General features: G+C 35.2%; 1 protein-coding gene across 3 annotated transcripts in view; it reads left to right on the top strand.

Moving 5' to 3' along the window:
- The window catches only part of LOC132101694 (SH3 and multiple ankyrin repeat domains protein 3-like), a 229,905-nt gene that overhangs the window by 164,369 nt on the left and 53,583 nt on the right, over nt 1-11,953 (top strand). For all 3 annotated transcript variants that reach the window (XM_059506835.1, XM_059506836.1, XM_059506837.1), the window contains one exon: nt 11,390-11,503. In XM_059506835.1, coding sequence (XP_059362818.1) covers nt 11,390-11,503 — 114 coding nt within the window. The remainder of the gene's footprint in view (nt 1-11,389; nt 11,504-11,953) is intronic.

Here is an 11,953-nt window from a genome sequence, read left to right on the forward strand (position 1 = left end):
CAAACCATTAAATCAGCAGGAAACTTTCCCTAAACAAAGTGTCCTCAGGCGATGCTGGAAAATGCCCACCACTGCATTCACAGCCAAATGAGGCCAATAGTCTTTAATTATCGCAATCTGGAAAACAGATATTCTAGTGTTAATGATCAAACAACTGGCTGAATATGTGAGGAAGTGTCTTTGGACTGTCTGTCCTCAGGGTTGGTGATGGATCATGCATGCAAATATTATAAACAATCAATCACCCACAAATTCCCAGTAGTGTGCAATGCTAAATAATAATGATCACTGAAATGATATTCACCTTTGGAAAAGATATAGCCAAGAACACTAAATTGAGATGCATACTCAACATAAAGCCGTAAACTGTTTGGCAGTTGCAAGAGACTCAGTGCAGATTTGCATATCTAAAACTATGTATTCTGAGATACTATTCAGAGCTGAACGGCCCTGCTGTGCTTTCAGACAGAACGGCCCAAATACTGTATGCCGAAATTATCACTTTTAAAGATAGAGCTGTGTCTTTCAAGAGTTTCAAGAGTTTTCAGAGTTGTGGAAATGAATGAAAGGTGTCTGTTTACTTATCTGAAGGATGAATATCTGTCTTTCTGTCTATCTATCTATCTGCCTGTCTGTCTGTCTGCATTATTTTTTTTTCTGAATACATAGTGTCTGTAAAATTTAACTTGTTTGTGTGTGTGTGTGTTAAATAAGTTTTAATTACACTTATAAGTATACAAGTTTAACACACACACACACACACACACACACACACACACACACACACACACACACACACACACACACACACATATATATATATATATATATATATATATATATATATATATATATATATATATATATAATTATTGTACAATCAACTTAGTTTAAATGTTTTAGACCACAAGAAAACATGCCTTGTTATTGTGAACTATAAAGTAACTAATTAAAAACATTTTTTACATCTATTTCTAAAAAAAAAAAAATATTTTCTATTTTCTCACTCGTTGTTCCAAACCTGTATGATTTTCTTTGTCCAGTGGAAAATGAAAGAAGATATTTTGGAAGTCAGATTTTTCTCTTTTTTTAGTTGATTCAGCGTCTTTGAAAGCTGCTCATCCTGCTCTTCAGATTTCAGAGTCTAAATTTCATCATGGAATCAAAAGTTCAAATAGTCCTGTTGAGCTGAACTATTTTGCTTTAGTAATGTAACTACAAAGCACTCTTGAATTAAATTGGAAGAGAGACCATCAGCAAGTACTCTTTTGTATCTGTCTGAGGCAAGTGTGTGTGTGTGTGTGTGTGTGTGTGTGTGTGTGTGTTGTGGTAGAACACTTCAGGCATTTTTCTTTCATTAACCTGACGGGCAATCAGCCGGAAAGCCTTCCACTGAATATCAAATATCTCTGATCATTCGGCGGCTCTCCCAGCAGGTGTGTGAGTTCTGACTGCCTGTCTGCTGATCAGATGTTATCACACTAACTGCGTGATATAGCAGTCTGTGCACAAGAGACAGCGTTTTACCTGTATTTAAAGCTGCATCTTTCAGATAACTTCACACGGATGAGAATTATGACGTGTATGTGGATGATGGTGGAGATGACGATTTTAACGACAGAAGCATCTTTATAAAGGACTCCTTTGATTCTGATGTGACTGAAGTGAGCACAAGTCATCTGATATTTCAGCAGCTCAGAGCATCGCTAAGGCTTTAATGGACTCATGTTTTCAGCTTATTGCTTTCTTTAAGTGTTTCTGTTTGGAAATGGCTTTTTGATAAATGCAAAAGCGCAGGTCAAAGCACTCTCAAACACACACACGCACCGGTAATGGGACTTGAGGGACTGGAGTACTGGGCTTTCTCTAGAATTCTTACACGCATATTTATTCCATTTTGCATTCACACAGATCTCACTTTGCATTCATACTGATGTCATCTCCATTTATATTTACCCAGTGTTTGTTTTTTCCACTGTTTTTGTCATTTGTTTTTAAAGGAATAGTTCACCCAAAAATTACAATTTCCTGAAAATGTATACAGGCCATCCAAGATTTATATGAGTTTGTTTCTTCATCAGAGCAGATTTGCAGAAATTTAGCATTGCATCACTTGCTCATCAGTGGATCCTCTGCAGTGAATGGGTGCCGTCAGAAAGAGAGCTGTGAAAGCTGAGTGTCTGTAATAAACAAACTTATGTTGTTGTTTTTTTTTGTTTTTTTGTTTGTTTGTTCGTTTGTTTGTTTGCTTCAAACTGTTGCTTATGGGTAAAATACGTGTTCTTTATCCATATTTAGTAAATAATAATAATAATAATAGATAATAAATAATTTTCTCATCTGAATCAGTTGAGAAATATACACATAATAATCACTATTTACATAAAAGTGTTCTAAACAAATATAGCAGTGGATTTTGATGTGAAAGGACAAAGGTGGATTGATGTTTTCACTAGAGGAATAGTTTTTATGGATTATGGATTCATATTTTGGCCAGAAGTAATGACAGTTAATATGCCTTAATACATTTGTTTCTTACAAACATGCAGCTTTTCACTTCACTAGGCATTAACTGATGGACTGGAGTTGTTTGGATTGGTGTGATGTTTTTATCAGCTGTTTGGACTCTCATTCTGACGGCACCCATTCACTGCAGAGGATCCACTGGTGAACAAGTGATGTAATGCTACATTTCTCCAAATCTGATCTGATGAAGAAACAAACTCATCTTGAATGGCCTAAGAATGAGTAACTTTTCAGCAAGCTGTCATTTTGGGTGTAATAATCTTTTAATGCATGATTTAAATGGTCAGTATTATTTTATTGACCATTTTAGACCAAAATTGCATCTAATATTAGTCATATTAACATTTCTGCTAATAAAATTGCAAAGTTAAACCAAATATCTAAATATTTCAACACAAATAGGTCGATCACATTAATTATTGATTCATTTGAAACAATCATATTCTTTCAGAATTGTTCTTGTTCAACATACTGTAGTTACATTGCGATTATATCAAATTTTTGTATTATTATTTTTGACAACAACAAAAAAATCCCTCTGTTTTTGAATTACATCACTTCGTCACATTCACGTCACTAAGTGACTGTATTCATTTAATTCTCCATTTGCACTTTGCACGTTTCAAACAGGCAGCCTCTTGTTAGTTATCCCATGAATGAAAAGCATAGAAACATTCCATCCTACCTCTTTTCCTCCAGGCCTGTAATTACATTAATTCATAAGAGCATTTCTTGCTTTTTTAAGGTCCTTGTTTACACACTGTCAGCTTGTCTGGGTTTGGCGTTTTTTCCTTCTTCTTTTAGTGTTAATTCAAGCCAATTAAGTGAAGAAGTGTCAGACTGGAACAAAAATGTTGTACCCTTTAAATCAGGCACACTATTTGATTGAAAATTACATTTGGAGTGAACATTACGTCACCTTGTAGATATTGCACATTAATATAATTACAATAGCAATAAGTATATGTAATCACAGTCTGTTAAACAACATAATTACTAAAGTAAATATGTTTATTACTCTTACATAGTGCATAGCTATGGACATTGTAATGCAATTAGTGTGACCAAATGCTTAATGTGACCTTGCTTTTATCCGTCAAGTTATGTAACGCATCAAATAAACCAGAAATTAAAATAGATGTATTCGTGGAAACGATCCTTCCTGGAGCTGGTAGTTTTTGCAATTTAGAATTTGCCATTTAGCTTTTGGTTGGTTTAATGAAAGTTACTGAGCAGTTGGATTCATTAGAGACAAATGATTAGATTTGATACGCCCTGTCTCTCTCGCAGAAGGAGAGGCTTATCGCAGTTAAGTGGCCTGGAAATTTAGAGCTGCGGCTATCATTCTATTTATAGAACGAAAGAGAGCGCAGAATTGAACCCAGTTGATTAGCACGTGATTGACGTGCATCTCAAGTCAACCGGTGGTTAGCTCGCTCAAATTAAACTTTATTACATATCAAGTTAATACGATGGTTAACAGATCGGAACACACACACTTGCACTTGTATACTCTCACACACACACTCTTATTTCACTGCCAGTGCAGAAGAGGCCTTGACATGTACTTTATACTAATACTCATGAATGCAGACAAGTATTAAACTGCTGCTGCTGCTGCTGCTGCTGCAAATATATATATATATATATATATATATATATATATATATATATATATATATATATATATATATATTAGGGGTGTAACGGTTCGCAAAAATCACGGTTCGGTACGTACCTCGGTTTTAAAGTCACGGTTCGGTTCATTTTCGGTACAGTAAAGGAAAGAAAAGCAAACATTAAACTGCATGTTTTTTATTACTATAAACTTTTTTTAACAATTTGTTTACACTTTTTTAAAATACTTTTATCAAATATTTTAATTGATATTGGTTTGAGACTGAGAGTATTTTATTTAGTGGAGAACTTTGCAGCAGTATTTTATTTCTTATTCTTTTTTTATTATATATATATTTTATATAAAATATATATAAATATTCTTTTTTATTTTATATATATTTTATATATTTTATATAAAATATATATAAAATAAAAAAAAGAATAAGAAATAAAATACTGCTGCAAAGTTCTCCACTAAATAAAATACTCTCAGTCTCAAACCAATATCATATAATAAAATATAATGAAAAATATAAATAAATAACTATGATTACAGTGCAGCATTACCAATCCCAGCTTGTAGGCCTGCTCATATTTAAAAAAATATATATAACTTTTCCAAAGTGTAAAGTGCAGCATGAACAGTTTCAGTTTTTAGACCTGCTCAGATTTCGTTATTGCGTTGGACCGATCAGAATTAAGAGCAAAGGTCTGTTTAAATGCCGACGAGAGCTGCGTTTGAATTACAATCGTTTTTTTCCCTAGTTTTAGTGATGTTCACACTCGCGTGATGCCTTTTGAAAACCTTAGGCCGGTGACACACTGGCATATTGCACCTGTCAAACAGTCTATTTTGCCGTCAATACTGTTGACGGTGTCCTTTATCAGTAGGCTTTATATTTATGCTCAACATGAAGTATAGATATTGTTGTCGTGAGGACAAGATCCTGGTCTGTCAGCGGCCTCCCTCTATGTCACCTACAGTAGCAGCAGCGCGCCAGCGCCGCGTCAGGCAAGATTCTGGTGTGTAAAGACACAGAAAACGCGAAGCAGCCGTCACGCAACTGACACGCAGCAGAAACGCACGCTCCGTGATGGTGATAAAGGCATGAACAAGACTACAACATTTGAAAGAACAGCATTATTTAAACATTTTAACATTTTAAAATGTCTTTGCTGTCACTTTTGATCAATTTAATGTAGCCATGCTGAGTAAAAGGCTGAGTTTTGAATGATAGTGTATATCCATTTAAATAGTTGTCCAAAAAACATGGCCATTCAATAGCTCTTTTTATGTAAGCTTTAAAACTCTCTCTTTGTGTCTATATTGATCTTTTCCTTTTCACGGTGTAATTCAGTCTCTTTAAACATCTCTTTTTGAGAGTTTGTGTCTCCCGTCTCGTTCATGTGTGATTTGCCCAGTTGTGCCATTTACCTGTGAATGAGCTGTAAATGATTGAATGAGAAACAGAAACCCCTTCGCAATATCCAGCTACATTCATTCACATCTGATTTATGCTGAACAGAAATTAAAGAATCACGCTCATTACACAGTGTCTTTATTTGTTGAGCTCGTATTGTGCACAGTTGAAAAGTTACATGCTATCTAAATTACACATCCTCCTTTCTTCCTTTTTAATGGAACTCTTTGGGTCTTTGAAGCAGATAAGAATAGAGAGTTGTGATGGTATCTCAGCATCTGAGAAGCATCACTCTCCTGTATGCTTATACACACACATACTTCAGGCCCTTCTCCTCAGAAACAACAGTCCTTCTGTCAAGAGCTCGCCGTAGCAGTGTGCCTTAGTCGGATGCTGGTTGATGGTCAGGGACTGACACTGAGAGCTTGGCGAGTGTTTCTCCCATGGTGCCGTTTGCCCGTATGTGTGAAGGCTTGTTTCCAATATGCCTAGCGTGTCCGGGCATGCGGCAGGCTGGAGAGGTCCGGCAGGCCCACTCTTGGTACTTTGTAAACACACTTGTGCAAGTCCGTTGAGTGATTGGTTTTGTAAGACATGCGCAGGCCTAAAAACATCTGTATGGACACGCTGTTCTTTGGAGTCTCTGTGGTTAAAAGAGGATGAGTTGATCCTTCAGGATGTGTCAAAAGGATTGCACACATGTCACTTATGCTTAAATATTCTATAAGTAAATTTGTGGCATCTATTTTTTGTAATGTTAGAATCAGAATCAGAATGAGCTTTATTGCCAAGTATATTTACACATACGAGGAATTTGTTTTCGTGACAGAAGCTCCGCATTGCAACAGGATGACAGCAACAGCACAAAATAAAAGAATAAAAAATACAAATATGTAGGTAAGGAATGACAATATACAAATTGACAATTGTATGGCAGGTATAATACAATAAACAGTTATGTATGTAAAGGTATATAATGAAATTTAAGTGTACACTATGTGTGTTAGATAAATAACTGTATGTTTATATAAATATAAATAGTGTAGTGTGTTCCTAAGTTAGCTTCTTAAACCAAAAACAGCAGTTTATTATGACAATTTGAATTTAGCTAAACTGTAAACTTAAATCAAAGACTTAGTTATAAATACAGAGTTTGGATCCAAAACTCTATAGGCTAAATCCATTTTGATTTATTTGAGAAAAAATCTGCTTTCTTTACCAAGAATGTCGCAAGATGAAAACCACTAGTTTCTGTTTCAAACTTTCACATAGCATCTTTAGGTTATAGTAACATTACAATATATTATAACATTTTATTATTTTTCCCCAAAATGCATTAAAACCTTTGAATTAAAAATGCATTCATTAGTCATTGCTCCCAAAATGAATTCAGCGGGTCATCTTGTTTGCTATAAATTAATCGAAACAATAAAAGAAAAGTTCATCATGAACAAGAACATGAACAACAATATGACATCAGACCACAGAAATTCCAAAATTACATTTCCCTTACATTCAACTTCCAAAAGTGCGTTCATCTTTGCCAGAGGTGGACAGTTACGAAGTACATTTACTTGAGTACTGTACTTAAGTACACTTTTTGAGTATCTGTACTTTACTTGAGTATTATTTTTTCTGGAAACTTGCAACTTCAACTACACTATATTTTAAAGATATAATATATATTTAGCAGTTTTTCCAGTGAGTCCATTTTCAGAATCACTGAACCGTTTTATTTTTTTTTGCAAAAATCAGGCCTGTGATCTGCCAGGACCAAGTCTTACAGTATTTCTAAGCATCCAGTTTTCAGCGTAGCTATGAATGGATGTTTAGCTGATAAAAAAAAAAAATTCTGGCAACCTCAGGACCTTCCCCACTAAACTAAACGTCTGCACTACTGCACAGTGTGCTCTAAAAAGTGAAATAAGATGATAAAAAATGGAGGAGGCATATATTTATAGTGTGGTGTGATCATCTGTGTTCACCACAAAGAGACAACTGTATGTGATGCCTTATGTAGGCCGAGAATTATCTTCTATCATAGAAGATAATGATTGGCATATGGTAAATAAAAATTACTTACACCTTGATCTACATGACAAATTTTTTTTTAGTTTTTATTCTGTGTGAACTCACACGTGTATGTGTTAACTCATTAAAGCTCTTTGGAAAACGAACCATGTTTTTAATATAGTAACTAGTTTAACTATGGTATTTGCGGTAAAATCACAGTTTTCACAAATGTACTATTCTCTCACTATAGTAACCATAATTATGCTATTTGTAGTAAAACTACAGTAACCACAAATCAAACTAACATAGTTTTATTATAGTAACTATAGTGTAATATTTGAAATTGCTGCTAAAAACTGGTCAAGGAAGTATATAAATCTGAACATTATTTTATTGTCAAAAAACACATAAATACATATATAAATTTTTTTGCAAAAAAATAATCAATAAGTAGGTTAAATTATCATATAGGTCAAAAAATTTTAATTCACTTTTTTTACAACATTGGAATCTTTATTATCTTATCTTTTTATTATATTGTATTTTATATATATATATATATATATATATATATATATATATATATATATAATGGTGACACATTTATTTATTTCATGTCCATATTTTGATATGCTCTGGCTATGATCTGGCTTCTTACTAAAATGTCTGTTCTGTGTTACTCAGGTCAGTTGTTTCCACACACATCCAGCAAATCTGTCTGTGAACCTTTGTATTTATATATTTGCCTCTTTTCATGCATTATGCCCAATTTTTCCGCCTAATATCCATAACTGGTCTTTGTGAACTGGGTTATGTGTGGATTGTGATATGAACATTACAGTATGTTGACACAGCACGTCAAACTCCTTTATTTCAGAAGAGTGAGGAAAACCCTGTTTTCCATGAAATGTCCCCTCTACTGAATACGTGGAGTCCACAAATAATCATTATGCTGATTTGATTAGACTCAAATATTGAAAATGTTCAAATGAGAAGCATCACTGATGAGATGTGCATTTCTTTTCCTCCTGAATTTATCACAAGACGAGCCCCATTTACAGAAGTGTTTAATTGTGACATAGGCAGCAGAAGCTTCCATTTGTATGTGTCTGGAGGCGTGTGAGAGTGTGTGTGTGTGAGCATATAACCTCAGTCAGTAGCACTGAGGTGATAATTTTCTAATGGCTGTGCTGCCGGCTAGATCATCACTAAAAGCCACTCACAGAATTTCAAATCTCCTGATTAAAAATGCAGTATAATTGGTTGTATTTAGATGATTAGGTTTTGAGTCTTTCTCAAGAGAAAAGTGTGTGTGTGTGTGTGTGTGTGTGTGTGTGTGTGTGTGTGTGTGTGTGTGTGTGTGTGTGTGTGTGTGTGTGTGTGTGTGTGTGTGTGTGTGTGTGTGTGTGTGTGTGTGTGTGTGTGTGTGTGTGTGTGTGTGTGTGTGTTGAGGAGTGATGGAAGGTTTGTACAGATGAATTTAACTTTTGCTAAGCCCCGTCATAGGCAAACATGTCAATTTCACAAAAACTCCCGTATATCGCAAAAATGTTTTTACACTCGCATGAGGTGGTTTTTCAGGCAATTCAAAATTTATTGCAATGGAAACAGGTGTATGTAAAAGTTGCATGATCATTCTTTAATGAACTATAACCTCCAAGAAACACCTCATACGTGGCCACTCTCAAGTATAAAGAGCTTTCATTACCATTAATGCTTGTATAGCCCCTCATTTACACTGCATTATGGCTTTGACACGGCTACCGGAGCTGATCGCACCCACTCTAGTCAATGCTTGTGTTTATACCAGTCCCAACGCGGCATGTTTCAGAAGTCTTCCAGAAGAGGCTCTCCGAGCAGCTTTGCTAAAGTTACATGTCCTTATCTCATTCGATTAGGAATAATGGCTAGTGTGGTGCCCGACTGAGGTGTCCTTGAGCAAGGCACTGAACCCCCAACTGCTCCCTGGGTGTGTGTTGACTGCTGTGTGTGTGCACTTTGGATGGGTTAAATGCAGAGCACGAATTCTGAGTATTGGTCACCATACTTGGCTGTATGTCACGTCACTTTCACTTTTTTCACTTTTTTCACTTTCATCACCATTGCTTGTCGTGAGAGGAAATGTCAATTCGCAATGTTTATATTGATGTTTATAAAATATTGAAAAGTTTTGCGCAAATCAGTAATGGAAACCTGGGGAATGTCTGTTATTTAAATAATTCCCGCCCACGGAATATGCAAGAAAAAGGGGGCGAGGCCTGGTTGAGCTGCACTAGAGCCCATACTCTGGAAAGAAATAAAACAAAACTGGACTAGGCACAGATTGGAATGTCAAAATTGACGCCATCATTAATATTTACAGCTGAGCAGATTAAACTCTTATGGTAAGGGACATGTCATTTCTGGAACACACTCTTACCGTAAGTGCTTTGCCAGTCACAACACATTAGGCCAGCTAACCAATCAGAGCACATTTCATATTTCAGAAGGAGGGGTTTCATCGAATCTGGAACTGTACAGGGTGTTTGAGACAGACTGGAAATAGTGGTTCTACAGTCATAAAATATGTGAAAAATAAATATGTTTGAACAAACAAGCATGAAAACCTATTGTAGTACACCCAAAAAACAAAGCAAGACTTCATAAAAGGCATAATAGGGCACCTTTAAGAATGTTTTCTGACCAATCATGCATTGGCAACTCTTGCCATCTGCCATGTTTTTATACTGAAATGGGTTTCTGAAATGTAAATTCTACATTAAAATGATTTAAGTTCTGTTAATGGAAATCTCCAGTTCATTCCTATGGGATGTTCTGTAAGTGAGCAACAGTAACTGAGGGGGTGGAGCTTAGTGAAGGGTCAATTTTGTCTTGTAGACCATCAAGCAGTACTTTCATCATGGATTACACTACAAGAGCAGGGGGGGACAAGTACTTCACTAAGAGGCACTTTGAGAAAGTGTGTGGTTTGTGTAAGCGGGGTTTCTTATATGCCATCTGCAGTTAAAGATCTACTTCAGCATGAATGAAACCGTGTGTGTGTGTGTGTGTGTGTGTGTGTGTGTGTGTGTGTGTGTGTGTGTGTGTGTGTGTGTGTGTGTGTGCATATTGCATATTGATTTATGAAATTCTTGGAATGCCACAAAATTGTCCACCTGTCCTTTTTGCACACCTTGCACTTTTGCTAAACACACACACAGACACACACACACACAAAAAAAACTCATACACACACTGCTTTTTAACTGCAGTATCCTAGCAACTAAATGCTGAAGGACTTTTAGTGTGTGTGGTGTGGTCACTACATGCATTTCTTCAGTTAGTGTACAATATCACTTGAATTAGTTTCCGTTTGAACACAATGTTCTGCACCGTCTCAGATTCCACTGATCATTCAACTCACGTCATCTATCTGTTCTCCCTCTTCAAGTTTATTTCCGAAAGGAAAAAGATGTTTGAATGCGTGCTGAGATCACAATAATGCACACACCACACAACTAAATGAGAATGTATCATAGACCTGGTTTGTGTGTTTTTATACTTTATAAGTATAAAGTTGATTTATAAGTATTTCCATATGTATACTGTATATATATATATATAACAAATAAAATGTTTACTTTATATTTAATAGATTTTCCAATTGATGCAAATTCTGCCAATTACTAACTTATATATATATATTTTATCCAGGTATTGTCATCTAGGATGTTAGCTAACTTTTATGGGGATCTGTGTGTGATCAACAATTAAATGTGTGTTGATGAGATGATAATTAATGTCTCGCGTTATCTCTCTTTCTCTCTCAGTGTTAAGTATAGGAGAAGGGGGTTTCTGGGAAGGGACGGTGAAAGGAAGAACCGGTTGGTTTCCTGCAGACTGTGTGGAGGAGGTACAGATGAGACAGTTTGATCCTCGACTTGGTAAGAAGTGGCTGGCCAATATTTTAAATATTTATAATGTATTAGATATTGTTCTGTTGGCAATATAAAATCAAACCACATTATAAGAATTGTGATTATTTTCACAACAAAACAAACCTTTTTTTGCCTTTATAACTGTGCCAGTATACTAGATTTGCACCCCCAACTTGTTCGATTCACTTCTGTGTCAGTTATACTGAATCAGTTCAAAATTATTCATACTCATATTTTTGCTTAAAATTTCCTTAAAATTTGAACATTTATATTATATTGTTTGATTATACTATACTTTATGGTATTAAATGTTATATTTGTATAATGTTATTAGATTTTGCTATATTTTTATTGCATTTTACTGCTTTTCTTATAGTTGCTTCAGATATTTGAATCACCTTTTTACTTTTACATTTATGTATTTACTGTAGTAGACACTTTTATATATATACATGC

This window comes from Carassius carassius, chromosome 23 (genome assembly GCF_963082965.1).
Source record: "Carassius carassius chromosome 23, fCarCar2.1, whole genome shotgun sequence".
Taxonomy (NCBI): Eukaryota; Metazoa; Chordata; class Actinopteri; order Cypriniformes; family Cyprinidae; genus Carassius; species Carassius carassius.